At 47.1% G+C, this 26,159-nt stretch overlaps 1 protein-coding gene across 4 annotated transcripts in view; it reads right to left on the reverse strand.

The window, feature by feature from the left end:
* LOC105279352 (ubiquitin carboxyl-terminal hydrolase 48) overlaps positions 1-26,159 on the reverse strand; it is a 47,761-nt gene that overhangs the window by 4,859 nt on the left and 16,743 nt on the right. For 3 of the 4 annotated variants that reach the window (XM_011339037.3, XM_011339038.2, XM_026968765.1), the window contains 4 exons: positions 25,089-25,195; positions 17,641-17,771; positions 16,763-16,882; positions 13,982-14,107 (listed from right to left, as the gene is read on the reverse strand). In XM_011339037.3, coding sequence (XP_011337339.1) covers positions 13,982-14,107; positions 16,763-16,882; positions 17,641-17,771; positions 25,089-25,195 — 484 coding nt within the window. Of the gene's footprint in view, positions 1-5,170; positions 5,408-13,981; positions 14,108-16,762; positions 16,883-17,640; positions 17,772-25,088; positions 25,196-26,159 lie in introns of all 4 variants that reach the window. The other variant, XR_893915.2, reaches the window with a different exon arrangement.

Consider the following 26,159-nt stretch of genomic DNA (forward strand, 5'->3'; position numbering starts at 1 on the left):
CAAATAATTTTCAAGAAAAGAACATGTTCACCAAATCGCCTGATTAAAACAGGATAAAGTGCAAGAAGGATTCTACATCTCACTCCCGACATAGATTCGGTGGAGACGCGAGGAGATGATCCACATTAAATTTGAGCGCGCATCGGAGACACAGTGTGAACAGATGCCAATGGCTATAACAGTATCTTCCCACGCGTCTTTTCGAAGCGCACATGTGCGTTCCACTAATCTACGCGTTCTTCTACGTAATTACACGACTATGTCTTAAGCTTCGTGTAAACGTATTACGACATGTACAATTCACATCACAATTACAAGATACAACAGTACCGCATTTTTGCTATACATATAAATAAATATAAAATAAATGAACAATAAGTAAAACTTGATGAGAAATAAGTTTTATACATTGTAAGCGTAACAAAAAACAATAAGTAAATTTCTCATATAGATGAAGTACACACTTACATGAAATACTGGTATTGGTATACTGTTCCGAGTAATCTTAATTGACAGATGACTCCAATTAGGCTTTTTTCTACTATCCAATCCCTAACTCCGATAAAAAATGCAGAGATTGCATGAAAAAGTACTCGTTGAAATACGTAACGACATGTAACGGTATCAATGAAGAGCAGCCAGAGAATTCCTGATCGCTCGAAGGCCCTAGTATGGGAATTTGAGTGCACGCGTAGGTGTGATTATGCGCTTCTCCGAAACCCCTTTTCCCATAGAACTAAATATAGCGTCAGCCGATGGCTTGGACACACGTGTCTTGCGCCACGTCACATCTGGTCCATGCTGGCCGCAGCATCCTTCGGGCGCGATGCAATGTGATTTATTTTCGAGTATAGGATCCCAGAGATTCGCTACGAGAGATCATCGCGACGACCAGGGTCAAAGGCGACGTGCATATACAACAGGCGATGCAAAAATAAAGCTACACGCGGGCGGAGATGGTAAAATCGTAGCGCCAAATTAATGTAAAATACAACTTGTGCATATAAACTATCGATACCTCAAGAAACACGTAGGGGAAAATGGTATTATTAATACGATGTGAATGAGTAAGTAAGTTAACATACAATTTGGCAATGACGGTAATAGAATACTGATAAATCAGCGAGTGCAAGGTGCGCGTTTTGCACGTTAAAAGCTCGTCGCAAACGAGACTCCTGGTTGAAGAGATTACACAAACTTGTCGAAAGCTACATCCGCTCCGACGACTTCGTCGTTGACGTCGAGCGTTTCCAATCTCTCGAGGTCTCGGCGGCGCGAGTGCACAAGTCCGTTTCCACGGTATGGGTTCCCCGAAGTTCCTTTCTTTCATCGGCAAACATTATTCTCAGGCCTCGCTATCCCGCACGGTGCGCGGGTTGCAGGCAGCAGCCGTGTAAGGAGGAAGATGAAGGAAGGGAAAGCAGGTAAAGAGCGTTCTCTCTACGCCAGGGTACAAGGCGAGTTTTGAAATGCTCGGCAATATAGTGAGTTCGTTATGAGGCTCGCCCCGACGTGGTATGGCTCATAATTGTAGACTCGGGGTTCGAACCGTGCACCTTCAGGCACTACGTTCTCCACTGACTGACACCTATTGTCCACGCCGGAGTGCGCGATGACGCCCGACAGAACCGTTTTAATCGCTCGCCAGCGTGCGGAAAAAATCGGCCGGTCGTCGCGCGGACGCGCCGGCGACTCGCGTGGACAGCCGCGACGCGGATCGGCGCCTCGTGGCCGCTCGCCGGCCGGTAGGACGGACGCGGACAAAACATTTCACGGCCGGGCATGAAAATTATTAGCCCGGGAATGTCTTAATCCCCGGCAGTGAGCCGGGTCCGCGCGGTCTTCGGGCTTAACATAAATTTTTTCCGCCCGAGAGACTCACCGGGAGAAACGCTGCGGCCGCGAAACGCCGGACGTCTCGCTCGCGCGCGAATGCGCCGGCTAAGTGCTGGAACGCGGCACGCAGTTCGACGCGCATAATGCATGTGCAACGTCGAACGGCACCCCGTTTATTTCCAGGCTAATGTACGGTTTAAGGTACGCGCGGCCGAGATGCGTGCTTTTTACCCCCGCGCGAACCGGAGCGCCGGAGTATCGCAGGCTTTATGTTTCCACTGTCACTTTAGAAGGCGGGCGTGCACGATTTTTCGCCGATCGAAGGGCATTTAATGTAATCAGGAAATTTAATTGTTTCAGTAATCACAAGACGAGAAAATCTTGTGATCGTGCATTCGCGCTCCACAAATGAGCACATCTTTTGAATTTACTTAGACATCGGAATAGGAGTCTTAAGTTATTCCCAGGCTGTCCTGAGTTATTTATCTGTCTGCACGAGGAGGGTGAATCTTACCTCCTCCTTCTCCTCGACCACGTCTTCATACTACGAGCCACAGAGTTAATAACCCGACATAACGGCAATTCTCCCGGAACACCTAGCTTGCTCCGGTTTTTGACCGAGAAATTAATTCCTGGCAAATCTTGCTTTCTCGAAAAAAATGAAAATACAATTACCTAAATGTGTGTCTACGATTTTTATACCATTTGAGCAGAAAATAAATTTTTCATTGCAGCATTTATGCAGAAGATTTAAATTATGATATATTCTCGTTCGAGCAACGAAGGATCGACAAACTTTCCGGTTTACGATTAATGTTTGAGTTCGTCTGTTCTCCAAGGAACTTTTCTGACGGAAAAATGAGGAAAAACTGCAGGAAGACTTAATACACGCCACGTTGGCGAAAGGCTTCGGCGACCGCAGAGTGTATAAATTCAAAGTAGATTAATATTGTCTCCGTGGCTGTCGCGGCGCCAAACTTATGGCGCTAATTCGGCGGAGGAGTTATTGCTGGGGGTTGCCTCGAGTCATCCCCACTGGCACCCGCGTGTTTTGCGAAAAGGGGGCATCTTGTCTTTAATAGAAGCGGTACGTGCTTCACGGGATTCCCGGACCAACGTGCCTGTTAATATCCAAGCCTCGTCGCGGGATGTGCTACTAGAAATCGTTCTGATTTCGTTGAGAAAATGTTGATAATGTTTATGAATTGTGCCGATCGTACAGACAATACATGGATAATTATCCTAATCATCTACATCGAATTGTGAATATTTAGCTTAAGAGAAGCGTTATCAATAGGCGCAGCGAGAATCAACTTCCTGGAGGTCTCTTAAGCAAATTAAGGGTGTCTCGTATTGTCTTTCGTCCCGCGAAGGGCCGAAAAAGAACGGCAGACTCTACAGCTGTTTAGCATCCCCGATGAAAAACTTGCTGGTAATTATTCAAATTATTTTCAAGGGCCAAGCTTTTCGGTAGAACGTTGCGTGGTGGATGTCTTCATACTTTATTCTTTCTCTCTTTCTATTACTTACTACGGAAAAAGCATACGGTTTCTGTTGACAGTCATAAACAAACATGCAATGTAAGAAAAACACTCGCAAAAGCGTTATTTGTTTCAGAGTACAATTACATTTTTCACAAAACTTGATATTGATCACTCATTTTCTATTTTCTATATTTTCTATATTCTATTTTCTGTGAGAAATATCTATATAACCTGATGAAACAATGAAAATATTCAGAAAGTTTATTATTGCACCGTGAGAGTGCAAACAAAGTCGACATGAAAAGAATCAAAACAAGTATAAAAGAAAAGAAGACTATAGACGTCAGAAGAGGAAGCAGGGATTAGACGCTTCTCAGATAGTTTGATTACTGGCTTGCGGAGGTGTTGTGTGAGAGGTGACTGATGAGTTTTCCGCTCGATTGGATAACGGACCAAGCCGACGCTCGCCCGTTCCTAGATTTTTTCCACCCCTTCTATGCAGCACGATGACGTTTGACCTAAATCCCGGACAGAGCACTGAACGCTGCGTGATCTCGATTCAGAAGGTACGTGTCGTCAAACTATATGTCGATTTAATATTGTTACAATATTTTTTCGAGAATTATTTTAAGTAACGATGATGCATTTCGCAAATTGTGGAGCATTCAATCAAAAATTCCAAGACTAGAATTTATGTAAAACACTTTCACGAGTCAAACTTCTTTTATTCCACGCAATCAATCCGCAAGCCAGATACTCATTGTTTAAAAACGCGATGTGTATAATTCGGACACCTAAACTGCACAGAGAGGAGATATGCTGGGGTGGATCGGGCGAACGAACCGTCGCGGACGCGGCACTTTAGGCCACATCGTCCATGAAGAACGGGCCACGCTTCCGCCGGGGACAAAGGCCGCCTTCATGACCGGGCACCGTCCTCTTTGCTGCCGTGGCTCATCATTGCGCTCTCCTCAACGTCGACATAGGCGAAATTGAGCAACGCGTTGAGCGTGCGCGTCGCCTCGAATAAATGTCAAACACGTGCATCGAAAAAGGTAATAAATAAGTGGCGAATAGAACATTTATATTTAAATTTAAATCCATATTTTAAATTTAGAAACTTCCTGGCGAATAAAAGATTCTATACTTGTTATTTATATTTAAAGTTTCTCTCGCGTTATGTTGTCTCGCGAGAGTGACTTCGGATTGTGACGTCAGACGCGATCAAAATGCATAGTTATGCGCGTGGGTAATTCCTACAGTTTTGCACAATCCATTCGTTAATAATTCGGACGTCGGCAATTTGCAAAGTTAAGTGGGCGAACCTACGTCACATTAGTCCTTCAACTGAAACTCGACGTTGCGTCAGACTTATTCAGGGTCAATTCTTTAATCCTTTTTTAACAGGTAATGAAGATATGTTGACTTAATTTCTTCAGAGTTGCACATCGATCGCGGGGCAAGCTCGACAAGCTCGCCGTTCCCCGTGATACGGTATTCCTCGTTCAAGGCGACGCAGAAGGGGAGGAGAACTGGCAAATTGCAGAACGTTAGAGATCGCGAGCGCGATTTAGTCCCGTGGCCACGAGCGAGAGATGCAGGGGACGGCGGGGGTGGCAAGGCAAAGTGGAACGGCGGGATCACCCCTCGAGGAAACGCTCGGGTAGTCCAGGGTGGTCTTAGCGTGTCGCTTAGCACCCTATCTGCAGGGATCTTCTCTCGGGCCAACCCCTACGGGGCTCGCTCGCCTCCTTCTCTCTCGCTTACGTCAGCTTCGACTCTTTCTCTCTCTTTCTCCCGTGGCGCGCTAGACCTCACGGGGGGCTGCGTTTGTCGTGAACATTACTCACTTTCTAGACGCCTACTTGCGGACCCCACCGACCTCGCCGAGTCGTCCCCGAGGCTCCAGTGACTACATTAGGGAACAAATCTTCCTTCTCTCGGCGAGGCAGCCTCTCGCGACTCCGTAAAGGCGACGCGCGCGCGCAAGCTGCCGGAATGGATTGTCCGGCCGGTCTTTGGCATTGACCGGCCACTTTCCACGTCATCTACGGTAAGCGAGTCTCGCCTTCGTGGACGAGATTTGTCTGCAAATTCGATCGCATGCTGATATAAATTTAAGGCAACGTTTTAATCCTACTTATTTTAATTATATTTCATGTATGTGAATCTTTTAAAGCCTTATGGCCTGCACATACGTCTCTCTTAATGACGGCTATTTAATACAAATTTAATACAATTAAAGAAGTGCTTTTAAACGTTGATCCCTCGAAGAACAAAATGCCAGAGACTTGAGCAATTTTTTTCTGCTCCAATTTCTCCTTTATTGTCGAAAAGTTCCAAGTTCGTGCTGGGAAAAGCGATATCGATGCGCTGGTACAGTGGGATCACTTAGAAGTATTCTGCGAGATAAGATTAAGGAGATTCACGTGTCCGGTATTATCGGCACGCACCCAAGACCACTTGTTCGGAGGAGCAACCTGTAGAGGCTGACATACCGCGTGCGATGCTCGGAAAGTGCGTGTGGCACAAGGAAGGGAACGGTGAAATTCAGGGTTAGCCGGCGCGGCCAAACATAGAACCGAGCGCATGTGGGAACTCGTGTACGCGCTCATAAATATCTCGCCGCGACTACACGCTCTGGATGCGATAAAAGAAAGTCTCTACGAGAGTTCGGTAAACCAGGCCTCTCTCTCTCTCTCGATTCAGACCTTAATCTTGATCTCCCTCGATTAGCCTCACAAATGACAGCAACTAATTAACGCAAAATTTACTTCACAATCTCAGAATATGATTCTAAAAGCAAAGAAGGAAAAGCATGCCTCGACGTAAAGAATGCAGCTAAACGAATAAAATATTTGGTGTCTCTTGAGAAATAATGTCTCCCTTCTGGAAACTCTTGGTCTCACAAGATGCTGCATCTGCATCCTTCAATTAAAACCGAAGTATCGAAAGTTATACAGATATATAATAGAATACATCCAGAGCGGAATACTTTGAGACTGACGTAATAAAGTGCGCTCTCTTTCTGCCGGCAGCCCTCGCCCAGAAGCCACCACATGTCCCTCCGCGAAAAGAGTGGCTCTTCCTCGCGTCATCTGCCGAGACGAGACGAGACGGACGGGACGAGACGGGACGGGTCGGATCGAGTCGGAACGAAGCGAGACGAGACGCAGAGGAGGAGAAGAAAGAACGAGGGGGACACATCGAGGAGGACGACTGACGAGAAGAAGAGAAGCAGGGGCCACCGAGGAGCCGAAAGCTAAACCCGCCGACACGACGACGGTGGGTCGGCTGGTCCAAGCGAGCGAGCCATCAGTATCAACAAACAGAAGCTTAGTTGTTACCACTGCGAAAGGGTTTAAGTGGACAAGATGCACGTTGCACGTTACGGAAGTGATCCTCGCGGCTGTGTTTCAAACCAACGTCCCTAACAGCTGTACTTCTCGCCGTTGCATCGCGTTTCAGGTCCTATCATATCTTTGATGTTACAATAATTTGATAAAAAAATATGATTAAAATGCTATAATAAATTTGATTAGTAATATATTTTGGTTCAAGGCACATCGGGATTCCTTTCGCGATACGCGATGATTCTTCGTTTTAATCGGAACCTTGACTCGATCATGCGGACAAATTCGTCAAAACGGCGGAAAAGGGGCGCGTAACACACGATGCAAAAATAAGAATGCAGCACGTCCACCCTCGTGCTGCAACCATAACTTATTCAGCGTTTAAGGGAAGGCCGATACCGGGGCGAGGTAGAGAAGCGAGGGAACGAGAGATCGAGGCTCATAAATCATGGCATTTTCAGATTTCCTTTTATCAGTGGCTCTCTCTAACCGTACTGGCGCGTTCGCGGCCACCGTTGACCCGGCATGCCATAAATATCCCCATTAATATTAACTTAGGCCACAGTCAGCCCAGAAGGCGAGAATCGCGAGTGACCGAAACGGAGCGGGCAAAAAAACGCTACGGTCTGGGGAGAGAGAGAGAGAGAGAGAGAGAGAGGGAGGACCGAAAAAATCTCGTATGCCAGGGACGAATCTCATATAGGACGCAGCTGGGAATTGGGCAGCGTTCCCCGAAAAATTCATGGAGGAACCAAAGTTCCGGGGACGCTGGAGCACTAGCAGATCGTTGCACCTCGTCTCCAAGATATGAATTGATTACTATCGAACGGAAACCGAGCAACCGGATACAGGCTGCTTTTCAAGTTTTTACTTCGTCAACGCGATTCGCCGTAATTTCATTCGAAAGCGACAACGATAACGGTGTACTCTCACTTGCGATGCAAGTGCAACTGCAAAAAGTCCGAGATTCTTTTCGTTTATTTTTATTTATTATTTGTATGCATTAAAAATAAAGTAATAATAATGCAAGTATAGTTCATACGTATGTCTAAGATCATCAACAAGAAAGCAATATCGAGCTTCTTGCACCATTTTCATTTTTCAACGTCTCCTGTGTCACACTTTCTTGTCAGAGTATCACGATGAGTATCTCACCTGTCGTCGAATGACGCGCGGTCCACACTCTTTCTCTTACCATCTTGCACCGCTAGCGAGATCGGTGATCGACACAAGAAAACGACGCAACGATGTTGAGAATGAGAAAAAACTCGTCGTATGTAAACGATCATAAATGAAGCATTGAGTTTTTACTCAGTGATTCAATGACAACTACGTTTTTATCAAATAAAGTTTCAAGTCTCAAGAAAATTGCATCAAAGTAGCATAAAATTTTAGGAGTACTAGATTTCGCCGGACCTCGCCAGATAATTTCATCGGACTCTGATGAATTCTTCCAAATCTCTCGCCAGACCTCGTTGGACTTCATTGGACTTTGCCAGCCTTCACTGGACCGCATCGAATTTCATTGGACTTTATTGAATCTTGTCGGACTTTATCTCAGTTAGGACGGATCGGGTGTGATCAGGCCAGAATTAAGCAAGGATACGTTCAGGATAAGTCCGGATCTTGTCGGATCTCACGGCGAGGTCGATTAATCGATATTCTTTTGGCGGGGAGTCCCTCGAGCGACGGGCATTGCTCGGAATTCCATGGAGTCCGCCTCGATTATTTTCAACGCATTCAGGAGCGAAATCGATGACGATGACGATGCCTTTTAAGCCTGCATCGGCTTAATTGATTTATTTCTGAGAGGGGTCCACCGCTGGATGCGGAGATGCCGCGCGGTCCACACTATTGGCCAACGCGAAAAAGGGGGCTACGTGTACAAGCCAGCCAAGTCCTTCCGAAGGACTCTTTCACTCGGCGAGCCCTTTCTTCGATCTTATCTCCGCAGGCATCGATAATTAGGGGCGATAATTACGGTGTTCCGGCTACTGACCTCTAGCTACCGGTCTTTCGGTGGGCGAGACAAAAAAAAGGTGCCAGCGATAATCGTCGCTAATGTAACGTTGTAATATCTCGATGTCCTTGCCAATGCCCACCGCAGTCGGTTGCGGACAATCGTTTCAATCTCCAATCACGAGAGTCGAACAGTCCTCTTATCGCGTCGCGTATACTTCCATCATTTTAATTTCGCGAACTCTTTATATGTGCGGGAGTCGATAAACTCGAGTGCTACGATGCAATTTTTCGGTAAATTGTTGCGAAGATAAACCGGTAAAAATTGCGAATTTTTACGGGTCCAAGGCGAATAATTAAAAGCCCATTAACGTCGCTACTTGCACTGTTATTAGCGCAGAATACATTGCACGGAAAGGTCAAGTGTCAATAGCACGTTATTAAAACCTTTAAAGAAGCATGTTTCTCACCTTCTTGCTGATTTTACGCGGATATCTCGACTATTACTTTCTAAAACTATATATTTACGCGCACGTTTTGCAATCAATCATTTCTTTTCCTTCATTCCGTGTTTTACTTATAAATATTTCTTTCTTCATACGTGTAAAATAAAAATGATAAGCACGAAGAAATAATTAAGAAACAGGACGCGTCTAGCGTTTAAGTAGATGATACTTTGGCTGTTCATAGGAAGGATCAACATTTATGGATCTCGAAGATAGAAGACAGAAGACAGAAGTACACTAAACAAGGAAGATAACTTTTCGACCTAGTCAGGTTTGGTCGTTATGATTCGATTTTAATGTCGAGTTCACCGACGCGGATAATTGTCGCCATTACCTGCACGAGAGGGCACATTTACTGTCTGTCGTTCATCGGAGAGCTCGGGATGCTCTTGCAGTAACCTCCCGTGTAAACGGGATCCTCGTTTGTCGGCAGGATGCAGCCAAGATAGAGAACGGAACGGATAGAGAAAGAGGATAACATATATTCATTTTCCAGCTCGTTCGCAAAAGAACAGACGCAAAGATTTCGTGGTAGAATCATGAAACTAAGAACTGACACATGAGAACGTACATATGTAGCAACGACGTTAGTTACGAGACTTTAATTCGCTTAATTTGAAATTAACTGATCAAATTCTGCAGTAATTAATTAATTCTCCATTATCTGTGTTAAATATATGTACTTTCAGTCCGAATATTTATATTTCTATTCTTTTTTCTCATTTAGCTTTTAGCGCTTCTACTTTACCATTTTTACTTCAATTAACTTCCCGATTTTCGTTCCTTTTCAGCGCAGCATTACACAATGAGGAGAAAAAAAAGAGGAAGAGAACTAATTAATTGCTAAAATCGACGAGATCAAAGAGCGGGTTGAAGTGAAACGTCAGGTGCGAATGGGCTGATGGTGGATGCGAGATCTGCAGGGACCTCTACAGCGAGGTGCATAGATGCCTGACGAGATCGGGCATCGCTGTTCCGGCGCGGGTCCACAACGGATCGGCATATTTTGCGGGCCGGTTCCGACGGCGCGCGGCGCGGCGCGGCACGTACCTTTTTATCGTGGCCGCGCAGCCCTATCGGATGTTTCCAATTTTCTGTTGGCGCTCGTGAAGGGAGACCCTCGGGTCTCCGTCATACGGGATTCTCTCTTGTGCGAGAAAGCGGGATGAACCGCGACGGACGGATCGCAGAACGGACAGGCAGGCGGGAGGAAGGGAGACGCAAGAGCGACGAAACGGGCACGAAAGAAAGAGGAGCATAGAACCCGCGCCAGGAGATGACGAGGGGAACAACGAAGGGAGCAGCGAGGGGAGCCGGAGAGGAGGAGGAGGGGGAGGAGGGTGAGCGCGTCCAACGCGGACATTCGTCACACGACATCAAACGCGGGTGCCGCCCGTTGGAGACTCGACCGACCGACTCTAAAGACCCCGGTCGATCAGCCATGAAGAGCAGTCTGAGGAGGAATTGCAAAAAAATCGGGAAAAATTAAGGGCGGATCAAAAACAGCCTAGCCGTCCCGACGTTGCGCGCAACTTTGTTGCTATTCTTTATCGCCTTTCTATCGTCCGCTCGATTCTCGATACGCGTTCTCGATCGCGACGATTGCTCTATCGCGGGAGAGGCGAGGTAAAGCGTCCCTGCATTAATGCACCATCCTCCTGCCCCCTTCGCAATTAATTACATCTTGATACGATAATGTGCCATTCCTTGATATCACTATCATTAACATTAGCAGTCCTCACTGATTACGATTCATCTGTCGAAACGACACGCGTGCAATCATGAATCGTGCCATAGCACATACTACTACCTGTGTGAAAAATTCCGAGCGTTCATTTCAGGCGGATGCGATGCAGTCGCGACCCTGGGCGGCGCTAAAACTGAACACCGAACTGAGCACAATGTGGCTACTTGGAGGAGATCCATTTGCGACGAGAAGGAGATCGATTAATCATGACGTGTAACGCGCTCATAAAAGCGCGCAAACAAACTGGAAAAGGGAACAGTGCAGGGAGCGAAAGTGACACAAAAGAAAAGAGAAAGAGAGGCTCGACCTCGCGCGCGACGTAATGTCGTTGATCTCCTTCGGTCGACCGGATCGGACCACGAAGAAAAAAAAAGGAAAAGGAAAAAGGAGGGACGTAGTGATATAATGTAGATACGTGGCAAGATATATTAACTTTGTACTCCGACGACCTTGAATTATTGCACGGACGATGACGGAGCGGTAGCTGATATCTCGCGAAGCACTCGATCACCGATCTACGTCGCAAGTCATCCTGATCATTGTGCGTGCCATGACGCCGGACCGGTAGCAAAATCAAGGCCTAGCCTTGCCTGTAAAGCTTTAATCCGCTCTATCTGCCACGGATGTGGAGTATCTCCGGCGATTCCGACACCGGCTGATATCGGAGCAGAGCGGAGCGAGTTTAAAGGAGAACGGAAGAGTCTAAACTCGTTTGCCGATCTTGAATCCGTTCCTGCGAGTTCTTCGAAAAATTCACGAAATACGACGGCAACATTAATTTTTAGATAGCTCTTCCGAGACTTCGCGAACGATCTCGTGCATCTCGGCGTGCAGCAACGTTATATCGACAGCTGGAGACTTTAGAAGAGACTTAGGAAGACCGAAAACGTACTAATCTCGCAACGAGAGCAACGTAACGATCCTCCTGCAATGCGGAGTACTGGAACTGGACCGATCAGCTGGGCTCCGCTTTATGCTGTTATATATTATGCTTTTGAGCCGCATTAAGTTCGTCGTCCCGGGCGAACGAGCGGATTTTACGACGGAAGATTTCGCGAAACAATCTCGTTCTCGAGGAGCTTCTTGCTCGTGCACTCCGCGAGAGAGTCGGCCTATGGTTATTCGCATAATCGCGAATAATTATCCGCCCGTTAGGTACTTCTCGGTCACGTTATGGCTACGATAGTTAAAAGCAACTAGACATGCCTCAAAAGGATTTATCACCGTCGTTACACCTCGAGCGCGACGAGGATCGACAGCTCCATGCCGTCTCGTGTGGCGGGCGGCGCAGAAATTCTGGAGCAATTGCACACTAACCAACAGCGAAATCACAGTTGCACAATCGCGTGAGTCAGAAAATCTCGCGCACGAACGAGACGTGGAGAACGAACGCAAAGAAGAAATTTTATTATCGTCGATCGTCGAAGCGGATCGTGCGTGGACGGAAGTCAACGAGGAATCGTCAAGGCACGAGGAATCATCGGGATAAAAACGAGAAGAGTGGACTGATAACTCTCGTGCATCACGAGCGCATCCGTCAACCGTCATCACGTCGATAGGGATCTAACGCGTACAAATGAGATGCAGGAAGAAATTTTTCTCGAAACCGCAAAACTCATCGGAGCGTTTCGAGTCGTTAAAAACGTTGCTAGGCGGACTTGCGAACTAAACTGGATTCTCTCCGAGGTAAGATAGCAATTAGAATTCGCAGCTAGTGCAACCGCAACCAGTGAACCAGTCCGGCGGAGGCCACCGTCTCCTTCCGTTCTTCTCTCTCTCTCTTTCTCTTTTTCCTTTTCTCTTTGTTCTCCCTTCGAACGTAGGATAGCACGACTTGGATTAACGGTTTTGAGACTCTGTCTCTGGTGCAGAGAGCGCTCTCGCTGGCTCAGCCCACTGGCTGCTTTCATAAAATCAGTCGACTGTGAACCGAGCGGAATGTGTTGGCATCCTGAAATTATTCCGCCGAACGAGAGAGTACCGAGCGGACGGAATTTTTCTCCGCGACACTGTTCCGCAGACGGCCAGCTGCAGCAAAAACGTCGCGAGGGTCCGCACGGACGACGTTCCGCACGGAGAGTGCGAAAACAACGTGGATGAAAGTACGGGCGCGATTATTCCGCGCTATCCGCACGAGCATCAAGTCGATATATTGGTCGCTAAAATGTATTACGCACGACAAATCAGCAACAATTAATAACGGATCATCTTTACGAACCGCGGAAGCAAATTTTTCTCTTTCGTTCGCATTAATCTCATTTTATTCTACTCATTTTCATTTTGTTTTATCTAATCTATTTTTTTTTAATTTACAGATTACAATCAAGAAACAGTATTTATCATCTATTGCGAATCTTGTTACGCAATTTCTTCGAAATTCGACGGAATTAGCATCGAGCGATTCGCAGAGATAGAAGCTTCTCCACAGACAAATCTTAGTCCCTACGACACCGCTTTAGGAAGGCTCTAGGAAGGTGCGATTAACACTTCTAATCTCAAATAAGGCATTTTGGGCTAATCCCGGGCACGAGAATGCCGGTCTTGGTGCCGTTATCTGGGGCCGTTGCCGGCCCCGGTTACTTATCCATTGTCTCGAACTTGAGGGAAACAGTGGCCAGATCTTAAATCTAAATTGCATCTGTTTGTCACTGTCCGCTGCTCGGGCGGAACAAACGTATCGTTGTAACGACAATTAAGCCGTCACGCTGCGTAACGGCGCCGAGGCACCGCGCCGGGCGAATCGTAATAACGTTATCGATAAAGCGTGAGATCTCGAGTAACACTAACTACAAATCTCCGCATCGACGCTCGCAAGTAACAGTGAGTTAAACGATCGCATAAGCGCGTTCGATTAATCGCCAGAAAAACGTAACATTCGTTATAGACATTTCCAATTTCGGTGAATGGACGTTCCGATGTTCATTTGAAAAAATCGGAATTCAGTTCCTCCTATTTCGGCAGGCAAAAACGTTGTTTTTCAACTTGTCATTAGTTCTCTCGTTTCAGATCTATTTTCGTACTTAATCTTGTTTCCCTTAAACCTCGATCGTTTCTATTTAATGAGGCATTACACATGCAATACGCAGTAAAACTCACCTTCAACGTGAGCAGCGAGCCAGGAAATATCCCGAGTGCCGCCAAGCTCTGACTATGATCAGTGAGTTCGTGTTCCCCCAGCATTATGTGTTGATCATAGGGCCCGGCGCCGCAGATCTGCATCATCTGAAAACAAGTGGAACTTGCGACTATCTTTATCATCTAATCACGTCGAGATACGACAGGACGAGGACAATACTCGCATGTGTTGGTCGACAAGACCGCCCAACGATATCCGCAATTGAAAATCCGTTTGCAGATACATATCCAGCAGTGAACATGCGCGTGAACGTGAGGCCGCTCGCGCGGAAAAACGGAGCCGAGCCGGTCATCAAGAGATTCTAGAAGTGTGCGCGAGACGAGCATGAGCTTCTCCGGTAATTGCTTAATTTGTGGAAGCCGCGTGGAGGGATAGCTGCTTTGCTGCTTGCCTCGTCCTCGGAGAGCGCGTAGCTCGGTTTTCTGTTTTACGATCGTCGAGACGGGCCGAGCCGAGCTGCGCCGTGCCGAGCTGAGCTAACATAAGCTGAAAGCCCCGGGAGGAATTGTGAGGGCGCCGGAAAGCGAAGGGGCGGACACCGCGCGCGCAAAAAGACGATTATGAGCGCACGCACGATCGCGCTCGCATTGTGCGCAAACCTGGAAACGCGGCTCGGGACGCGTAACGACTCCGTTTTCTTTCCTCATCAATTTGCCGCCGCATAGCCGCCCGAGTGACGCAGCCACGAACGTGGGATTTTATTGCCGTTCGATCTGCTTCGAGATCGACAGTTTGCGCTGCGCCGGGACACAGTCCTCGTACGCGATTTGCAGAACTTTGTACGGGAGGCAGAAAACGACGAACGAGCGGAAGGAGGAGCAGAAGAAGCAGAAGAAGAAGAAGGAAAAGAAGAGGTGGTCAGGGTCAAAGAACCTCGAGGCTTCCTCGTTAAAGGAAGGCGCCCAACGAGCGCGATAAATAGAGGTGGGTTTAACAAGGTTGCGAAGCAGGCGGCGGGATGCCAGATTGCCCCGAGGTTGAGGAACTTTTGATCTTTACGAATCCTGACAGCCACCGGCCGCATTGCGAGGACGATACGAGATCCCTCGAGATGGACAGTCGTGTTAGCATTGGAACCTCTCTCCTATCGGATGCTACCCGATAACCCGGTTCCGGCGACACTGGGAGAGAGGAACTTCCGGACGATTCGAATGACTTCTTCAGACCCCGATTGCTACGATTTACTTTCCAATTTATCCGCGAAAAATCACGGCGCGGCCGCACGGCCACGTTTTTACGGCCGTAATTTTCCCGGCGAACGAGCTATCCGCGGCGCGGACGAACGTTTTTTCGTCAGTGCCGTTGTGTTCGTGGTACAACCACGGCAGTAAGAACGGTGGCGAATAGAGCGGTACAGCGTGCCGCGGCGGAAAAAATCAGACTGGTGACACGGAATGTGCTGGAAAGTAATATTTACAAGCGACTGTTTGCACGATTACGTAAAACTGTCCGCGCACCGCCGCGCCGGCCGGCCGATCGGACCCGATGAGGATTGGCGCGCGACGCGACTATTGTTCCGATTTTTCAGCTTCTGTCTGGCAGTTGCTGCCAGCTCGCGACTGTGAGTAACTGCACTCGACCATGAAATTCAAACATTTTTATCGCCGATCTTTTTGCACGATGGTAAAGAAAAGAACAGGAAAAAAGCAACGAGCGCGCGGCGAGTGACTAGGCCGCATTTTTGTCGAGTGCGAGCCAATCCGCGAATGGTGACACCCTTGAATCGTGACTCGCGTCGCGTCGCGAGATCTGCCGCTCGACAAAAATGTCTTTCACATTGATCTTTCGCGATGGGAGTATCTCCGATGTTAATTTTTGCAGTAGCCGACTCTATGACTTGATCAATCAAACAAACGGGGAAGACGAAATCAAGCTGAGAGAGATAGAAATAACACACGGAGGAGGCGACGGTGAATGAGAAGAAGAGACGAGGTCTCGTACTTTCATTGACGCCGACAGGCTTTCTCGCGGGCGGGTATTAAAAAACAGGAACGTGTGTTCCATGGGGTGAAAGAGGAACACGAACAAAAATTCGTGCCCGAAGGAGAGTTCGGTGGATGGATAGAGGAGAGGAGCACGGGACAGAGAGACAAAGAGGGAAGGAAAGAGAGACAGAGGGAGAGAACAGGGAGAAAGAGTCAAATGGAAGGTTGAGTGGAGTGAAGTGGAGTGGAGAAGTTGGAGACCTGTTATTAGCGCGGGGTTTATGCTCTTTCGGGTTTTTGCCAGTGGCTCCGCCGGAGAGCAGGGGGTGGTGAACGAGGGGGAGGAAGAGGAGAAAGAGGAGGAGATGACTACGGCCTCGCAATATAAATACGCTTAATAGTTTAAGCATACCGAGCCCGAGCATATGCTAACCAGCCATAACTACGCTTTACTACTCTCTCGTCCACTGTTCCGAGTCCGGGAACGAACAACCGTACCCTGGACGGAGAGCTGGAAAGGGGTACCGAGGGATAGAGGGATGGTAGCTGCGGATTCGGCTCCGGGCGAACGCGCGCGCGAGCGCCTCTTCCCATTTCAGTTCTAACAATATAAGAGCTCGCCATAAAACACTCGCGCCGCAAATTGATTGATTATCCCGGCTCCGCTTTCGGCAGGTGGCGAGAGCAAACAGATCAAGATATCGAGATCCTATTCTCGCGATATTCTCTTCCTGAATCTACGTACTTGCTGTTTCAAGTGAACGGAAAATCGTGATACAATTAATGTTGCCAGTGAAATCCGAACGAGACACTTACCATCACTTTGAGTTCCTTTAAGGTAATCTCGGATGACACTTTGAGCTCGTGGGAGCCCTTCAATTTTCTCCTGGTTCGCGACGGACGTACGTTCTCTATTTTTGGCCTCTTTGCCGCTACCTGTAATAATGCATCGAGATGCTCGATTAAAGCGAATGCACTCCTAATCAAGTAAATATAATTGTTTTTACAAAAAGTATTATTACTAAAAAAAGAATTCTTGTAAAAATGTGAATACATTATTAGAATTTTAATTAGATGTATGTATTTCTTGCTGCGTTAAAATATATTTTTTTATTTAAAATAAGTGCAAAATGTAATATATTGCACTTCATAAAATATAAAACATTTTCATATTACATAGAATGGTATTGGATATAAAAAGAGCAACGAGCGTGCGGTTATACAAAATTACTCCTAATTCAGCATGAATCAACAACGAGCCACGCGTAAAAGGAACTAGACGTCTCCCTTAAAGTCACTCCAAGAGAGAAAGAGAGAGAGAGATAGAGAGGACGGAGACGTAATAATACTTATTATATCGTGAAATGCATGAGATGGCATCAACTCGCCGTTATCAGTCAGACTCGATCTAGAAAGAACGACCGCTTCCAAGACAGTCGATGACTCGGCACGTCGGCCCATTAATAAAATTTCCTTGTCGTTCGACCGACCGAACTTTCGGCGTAACTCGCATACACGTGTATCTCATGATAAAATTTTTAGTTTCTACAGAATATTTCACGCGTAGAAAAAGCACTCGAAAAATCGTTACTACGGCTTTATCGCGACGATATAACATATGAATAGACAAAGCAATAAAAGAAATTAAAAGCATTTTAATTAAGAAAATATTCTACATTAAAGACACACATTACCTCTGAATCGTTCTCCGTTTTAGTTTCACCGTTCTCGTCGATACACTTGATGTAGATCGTCGCTCTGTCGTACTTTAAGCTCTCCAGTCGCTCCTGTTCGACCCTTGCTAACATGCAGGCTGCACATGATCCTGGAACAACGCAAGAACAATGTTTCCATAATGCCCGATGCATCTCAACTTGGATGGACTCTACCTTCATGAACTGTTACGTTATCCGTACATGAAAAAATGTGTGTCTGTGCCCTGTGCGAGCACTTGTGGAGTATTCGTTCCATAAATCGCATGCTGATCGAAGCTGAAAGTCTACGCTCAAAGAAACGTTAGAGATCGCCACGCGAGCGGAAGCATCGTCACGAGATCCTCGTGACAATGCGGGAACTTAACTCGACGTAGTTCAACGTCGCGACGCCCGCTATTAACACCCTCAGGGGGTTGAGATTTCGTTGGCCCCGTCGAGCCCTCGTCGGGCAGAGGACAGGTCGGAGAGGGCAGCAGTTAGAAAGTCGAGTCAGAGGGTGCGAGCGGGTGGCGCGCGGTGGTGTGTCGGCGGTGGCTCTTATCCCATGTATAATAGATTGCTTACGGACGGTGAGATTAATACAGTAATTAATAATATACGGTGACCGGGCCGGTGTGTAAGAAGCGGCCATTGTTGCTGGCCGGACAGCACAAAAAGCGCTTCGGCCGGTCCGAAGCCGAAGCTCTCGTATCCAAGAGCGTTGTGCTCTCGGGGTGTTACGTCATGCTCAGACAGTTTTCCACAGTGAACGGGCGAAGGGAGATCGGCCGAGGGGAGGAAATCGTGACCTCGACTGAATGCGAATTCGTCCGCCCCCTCTACGCCTTCGCGTACCACTAATTACCGGCTCGTAAGAGTCAGTAAGGGAACATTGTGAGAAGGTATTTGACGAGGCTGAACCGAAGACGTTAATCGTGGAACGATAGTTTGGAGGCTTGCGAGAGTTTTCGCGAAAGAGAACGAGGAAGAATAAACGTTGATCGTTTGCTTGTCGCGAGCGAAACCTGGATCGAAGAACGACGGACGTCTGTCGTTCGCGTGGACCTACTAATTTCCCGCAGTAGCGAGAGGTAACGAGGGGTAAGGAACGGAAGGACCCTGTACGCTAAATGAATTCGAAGGTCCGCCCCACGAATTCCTAATTACCCGCCAGCGAGCGGCGACGGGGGATATCCGTGTACGATAGGATCGTTTGCTATCGAGTTTAATCGGAAATACGGGAAGCTTAAGCTAATGAGAGATTCGTAGGGTCCGCGAATGCAAATCTCCGCCGACGTGCTACAAACAGTACGATGCCTATCGAGGATGCCGGCCGCGCTTTTCCAGCCGGCAATCGAGAAACGGAACGTGAAGGTACGCTCGAAGGAAGATCGATGATTACATCCTATGAAAGAAGCTTATTAAATTTTTCTATATTACATATTATTACATATTATGCTTTATTTCTAGTTGGTCTCTTCTTTTAATCTTTTAACTATAATAATTGCCATTGTCTTGCAGAGAATTTTGTTGACAAGCGAGTGTACTTTAATGTCTGTTGTTTTTTAGTTTCTTAAAGAGATAATCTCATGTTATTATATGTACGTCGTGCGAGAGTTTTATGAGCGTTCAAGAAGGACGAGAAAGAGAAGAACCGTTTTTATTGGCAAATAATGCACAACAGGCTCTAACGGCTGCCGCACGTGCAAGATCGAAGAACGACGTGGGAGCTGAAGTCTATTTCCCTAAAGTACCATCGAAGGGCAATCAAACCATAAACCTGGACGTCGAAAGGCAGCAGAAACTTGTGACAGGAATCTCGACGGAAGAAGTTTCGGACGGGAGCTCGAGCAAGAATCGGATTCCCTCGGAATTTTATTTAGATCGTTTAAACGGCCCACATCAAGATCTCCCGGGACTGCGACGGAGAACTTTTGGCAGCGAAAGCTAAGTGTGATGTACCAATATCTACGTTTTACAAACGAAACGGATGGACAATTATATTTAAAATAATTCCCTCTTAGAAAGATAAATTTAAAACTTCGTAAAATTTTATAAGTGTAACGTTATCAGTTATTTAATTATAGAGAGAATTATTATATTATTAATAATAATCAACGTATACATATAAGATAGCATATGGGGACTTTATTCGATTAGATACATTTAACTGGAATGTCTAGACAAGTCTCTTTCTTCGGCACCGACAAGACAAAGTGTCCTACCTAGTAATCACCCTGCTAATCACACTTTGGATCGATGATCATCGATCACGGAAGGCAATTACACGGTGATTGCGGATACGTCGAAATAAGTCTCAAATTGGCAGGGTAACGTCATTTAGTTGAGCGAATAGTTAATGCCTGGACAGAAAAGAGTCCAAGTAAACGAAATAGAAACGCTGATACTTGCAGCTTAATTCGGAACGAGACGAAAGAAAATACGAGTTACTGGAGGAAACTCTTCGATCAAAATCGAAAGCACGTTAAGCGGAAAGACACCAGGTTCGCTATTATATTAAAACGACTGAACGACTTTCATTCATAACTCCCGAGTCACCCCGTGAATGAAAGATTGATGTTCCCTCGAGCGTCGTGACTCGACGACGCGAGAGAGAAAGACGGGGAGCCACGTCCACCCTATCAAAATATGTTTCAGATTCTTTGGAGTTTCCGGGAGAGAAAGGAACTGCTTATCGCAGTGAGTAAATAACGACTTTTCACTTTGTCAGCTGCATTACTATAAATCGATTAAACCTGACAGTAGCAACGAAGATAAATAATGTAATGCGCTTGATATAATAACAAGTTGCAACTGTATAATTAATATCTTATAATTGATATGACGTACAGTCACATAAATGTTGCAGTTGTAAATTTTTGCTCAGATGCTCTCAACCTTTTGAATTTACTTGTCAACGAATGCCAGTAATTAGCAGTCTAGAATTAACAAATCTCTGAAATGGTAGCACGGCACAGACGAGCAGCATCGACGTTGCGGTAGCCGAGGAAGAAGATCGACGTGGTAATAATGATTTCGCTAACGAACGTCTTCGAGCGCCACAACAAAGTCGAAATCTAAGCCTCTTACAGGATGACACCGTGGCGGGTAGACAGCGGGGGTGTAATCAGGCACCCGCGATGGCATTAAGCGCGTTTCCATCCGGAATCCGCAAAATACGATTGTCACCCTGCGAATCGCGGAACTCACGAGGGAGATGCCACTGCCGGCGACGCTCGCAAATGAGTATCAGCGATCAACGGATTCGTTAATTAAACGACGGTAAGACGATTCACCTCTTCGCAATCATCGGCCATGGCAATGATGAACATGCTGAAAACGCACAGCAAATATCAACCAACTCCAGTTTTCCTCGGTGCAGCTTTGGGATTCACGATTTTCTAACTGTGAAATTACAAAAGAAACAACAAATCCTGGCTAAGGAATATGCGATTTTTGTCGGATGAGTCTTTTTATCTTATTTTTTAATTTATTTTACGTGCGATAAAATATATAATAATTAAAATATACGCGAAAAGTGTTGCAAGTCAACATGCACTTTCCACAATATAAGTTTCACTCGTTATAAAAGGGGATAAAGCCGAAAAGAGGGTGATTTAAATCAAGCGATATAGACGATTAGACACCTCTAGATTATCGAGGGTCTCCTTCTGACAGGATCAGAAGATGCGTTCTGGTGTCGTTGGAAGAGGGGACCTCTGAGCGAGCTTTATCCTTGTTTTATCTTGTTTTCCGCCAACTTCCCGTTCCCGCACGTCCGCGATCCTTCGACTCTCACCACGCTTCGCACACTCCACTGCCGGAGGACGAGCATCGGTCATCTAGGCGCTCCATTTAATCCTGGAGGAAAAGGACCCCCGTAGGCTCGCGGACAAGTGGGGATCTCCTTCGGGATAACAGAAGCAGAAGCGAGGGTGAGGTTCCGCGCCAGCAAGAAAGAATAAGAGAAAGAGACAGAGAAAGAGAGGCCTAGCAGGACGCGCTAATTCGCCCCTGCGAAATTTGTCCTGCCCGCCTTCGCTCGTTTCCTGCGCGATTACGCGAGAACGCTGCTTTTTCCGTTCTTCGTACGCTAACGTTTCAACTAAGCCTTCCCGTTTTTCTTATCTTGTACAGCGGCCGTCGTACAAAAACGCGCGCAGTCGTCGTGCTGACCAGAGATGAATTTTCGTTTCTCGCTGGACGGTCAATTTCCTCGCTTGGAGAACAAATCGAGTAAGACAAACGGGGTAAGTAGAGTTAATTACTCCAACGTGTCGATAAAACAAATAACAATTTCTCTAACACAGATATCTTTTAACGAAATCATTATTTTTAAAATTCATATCTACACGATCTTGATCGATGTGAATAATTATTTTTCTTTTAAAAAAATAAGCTGATTAACAGTGACAGAAACCATCGAAGTAGACTCTTCTGTATCGTACTGCAACGACTTGTGTTACCCATCAGCAGTACGTACGGAAGCATTTAAACGTTTTTGGGGGAAAAAGTTCGAGGATGGAAGTCGGTGCCCATTACAGCGCACGCGGCATCATAAGAGTATGTTCATTGGTCAACGGATGTATATATTAAGACGTGTCCGGCGCACTTGTCGCGAGGGTGGGGACAGGGAGCTAACAAATGTCTCTTTTGGATCGTTTGACCCCCGGGCAAGTTCAACCCCCTCAGGAAACTAAATCTCGAGGTCCAGGTCCAACCCCCTGCTCGCGCGCGCGCGCGCTTACCACCCTCCGTTCGCCACGCCAACGTCGCGGCCGCACGTTTATGGAAGGACGGCCGCTGCAACGCGGCCGACCGCATTCCCGGGGAGGGAACTAATCAGCAAATTCGTGTTCTAAATCTAAATCGCCGTCCGAATATTAATTCGAGGCCGGTCCCGGCCCCAGCCACCACCACTGCTCATCCCTCGGCCTCGGCCGATCCACTCGCCCCGTCTGTCTCTCGCGCGCACGGTTTTCTCGGTCTGGCTCTCACTCGTTCCTCATCGGTTTTGCGATACAGCCAGTGCCGTACCTACGGACACGCCTGATTTGTGGCACCGCCTGGCGCCTAAGCGATATTTATGAGCGACGTACGGCGAAACGAAACAGCGAGCGAAACGGACTCGCCGCTCCACAACGTCTCTAAACTCCTCATAACATCGATCTGGCAAAGTTTGTCTCCTGCCAGGCAGAAACACGATTTATTAATTGCATCGTGCAGCTCGAGAGGGAAGAATCTCTCGATCTGTTTGGCAAACACACGAAACGCAATTAAAAAGATTTGTCTAAAGGTCGATTGATCTTGTTGAGATCTCAGATTATCGTTTGCATCGTTGTAGCAATATCTATCTATTATATTGAACGTTATCTATCATTTAATTTAATTTAATTCAATGTTATTAATTTAATTTTCTTGTCTGTGGCTCAAGAATGAAACACCAACCGTTAATGGGTTAAACGCCGATGGGTCTCCGCCGAGATATGTGATTGAGATTGTGTCACGGGGTGCGTTTCTTTCCTTCTTCCCCCGCTCTACAGCATCGCCGTCGTCATCGAGCTGCTCAGAGAAGCAGCGGGACGCGGAGGGTGGTATTCAATCGTGTCACCTCCGGTTCTGTCAAGCGGCGGGCGAACGGCCTGCGAGCGGGGGTGACGCGGGGGTAGCTGGGGTGATTGATACGAGGTTGGACGGTACCTAATGTGCCTCTGCGATCGAGGGAGACGGCGGACAGGAGGGACGAGAGAAAGAGAGCGAGAAAAGGGGATCCTCGAAAGCTTTAAGAGTGGCACGATCGTCCGGCTAGGACTCGTTAGTCAGGGCCGTATCAGTCACCCAAAGCAACCCCCTATTTTTTGCCCTTAGCGATCCGTCCCCCAGCCGGCGGATCCTCCCCCGCAGCCGCCCGAGGCCTTCCGTACCCGCAAAGCGCGCCCTAGAAATAAGCTAAATCGTCTGTTTGTCCGCAATTCGGCTCTTCCCCGCTTCGCAGACTGTTGCACCACTTCAGTCTCACATTCGAGCGAAATTAGTAATCGAAATCATTCAAAAATTAATATTAATAATTCTAGAAACACGCAGTTCGTGCGTTCGTGGAAATGAAAATGTGAGTATGACATATAAGATGTATCGAAAAGTCGTCACTAATTTGAAACGGTCAATTTTCTCTCTATTAGTCGTTATTTAAGCCTCCGAGATTGGATCTCCTCGAGATTGATTGGCATCGCGCAACGAGAACGCAGATTGTTAGCGCGATTATTTGCATGTTCGCGCAATCGAAGATCGTTTCGGCCCTAAATGTCTCCATTTGGCCAACGGACTTGTCGTCGTGTTCCGACACCGCGATATCGGTCGTTCGATTCACCGCCATCAACGAGAAACCGGAGGACCTTTGCAATTCAGATGCCATCGCCGGCGGCGGCCTCGCAGCTCCTCGTCGTAGCCCTCGGCGAATCGCAGAAGCGCCTTGACAAATGCCCCGGAAGAAAAGAGAGAAAAAGAAGAACGTGGCGCACTCACGACCGGGAGACGGACAAGACAATGGGATGTTTAGAGATCCCGATTCTCGGCGCGCGCGCGCGCACGACGAACGCGCGGTGAAACATCGTACCCCCGGTTTCTCGCATCACCGAGCGGTCCCCCGATGTTACCCCGATCTGGGCCCCAATTTGCCTGCCGGACGGCCGACAAAGATCGGTCGCATCCGACGAGGAGCTGCGACACGTGCCTGAATTTGAATGAATCTTGATCAGCCTTCTTTAATCCCCTCGGCCCCTGCGTTTCCGTTCAGCTCGCACAAACAGCGGCACGTTCGACAAATGAATCAAGCACGTTCATGAACTGAGTGATAAAAGGTTAATAATTTGGCGACTGCAAATACGGTGGCGTGAATCGTTCGCACGATAAATCGATGAAACGCAAAGGGGATAAACAGCCCGCCGTGCAGGGGCCGAGGAACTTTTAAGGAGGCCATTTGCGGTTGCCTGAGTCCTCTCTTCCACCCTCGTCCGCGACGTGGTGCAGCTTTTTCTGCCAGTTAATTTTCAGGATACTTCTTAATTATAATGAGACACTTTGGGGCGCCTGGAGGAGAAGCCAACTGAGAAGATAGAGTCGGGGGACAGGAGGTGGATTTATGTAAATCGGCGGCTAATGTCTTCTGGCATTATTCCTTGGGTTAGGTTGGGAGAGAGGACGAGAAAGAAGGAGACAGGTGGAGAGGAGGAAGCTCGCGGTGGCAAAGTGGAAGTGAGAACGAGACTCACACATTCTCCCCTTCTATCTGTATGAGATATATCATTGAACGTGATCGTCGAACGATGATGCCCAATTTTTTCATCATCATCAATGAGGTATCTTGAACACGCGTTTCTGAACCTCTAACGTTCATGCAAAAAAATAAAATATTTGATGTAATCTTCTGTTACAAGAGAGTCTATACTTACCGGGATCCGTCTGATAGTCGTCGTCAGTCTTCTTTATGGTGATAGGAAAATCGACCTCGTAGAATTGCGCGAGCTTCGACCATTCTTCCGCCGTAAGTATGCTGTATCTGTAACAGTCAAATGATCTTCCGGTGCAGTTCCGGGGCAAGATGGCGCAAAACCCTCCGCGAGGGCGAAGCTTTTGATATTTATTATAACGCAGCGTACACGTGGAATACGTCGAGAGAGAAAGAGAGAGAGAGAACGTGATCGGGACGTATTTGCAAGATGGAATTTGCGATTTTCCGACAACGGCGTAGGATCCGTAATGCTTTTTGCATCGTCTCCCTTAATTATACCGCAAATTAGAAATTTCTTGCTGTGCCACGGCTCCAGCTTTTTGCCCTTGCAATTGTTCGCTCGATCCTGGCGTGGTTCCTGAACCTCGGTATCGCGAGGGAATCTCGCGTTAGTATGCAATCAATAATATTTCGCGCACTGTCGTGCCATTAATATACGATAATTTACGAGCCTGTCTATCATTGTTAGATTGATGTCGATCGTACAACCACGATTGTCACTAATTTATATATAAAACCTACTTCAATTTTCAATAATCACAAGCAGCGATGAATTTATAATAAAATGTGTGAATCAAATTTTCCGACGATTTGGATCTATTGGCATAATCTCGTGGCATAAATTTCATACGTAAAAAACATACGTAACGCGATATCAATGATCGATCAATCAAGACGCGATTAAGGCGGCGATACGATAATTGGCGCGATCGTTTATCCCCCCAGTAGAACGACGGGACGATTATACAGCGGTGCGAGTCACCATACGAAAACGAAAGACAGGTCGCGCGGCACGGAACGATGATGACTCGACCGATAATTAGTTGCGCGACATTAATTTCGATTCAGCGCAATATGCCGCGCGGTCTCATTTGAATTTTCACGGGGCAAAAACGCGCGGACGAGCTTGTCGTCTCTCCTGTGTATTTGCCTAACGCCCAAATAATGGTGGGCGCACCGAGCAGAGACGACAAAAGGAGGACGAGGGGGAGGAATCGAAGCTGAAAAAATA

The sequence above is a fragment of the Ooceraea biroi genome, chromosome 1 (assembly GCF_003672135.1).
Source record: "Ooceraea biroi isolate clonal line C1 chromosome 1, Obir_v5.4, whole genome shotgun sequence".
Taxonomy (NCBI): domain Eukaryota; kingdom Metazoa; phylum Arthropoda; class Insecta; order Hymenoptera; family Formicidae; genus Ooceraea; species Ooceraea biroi.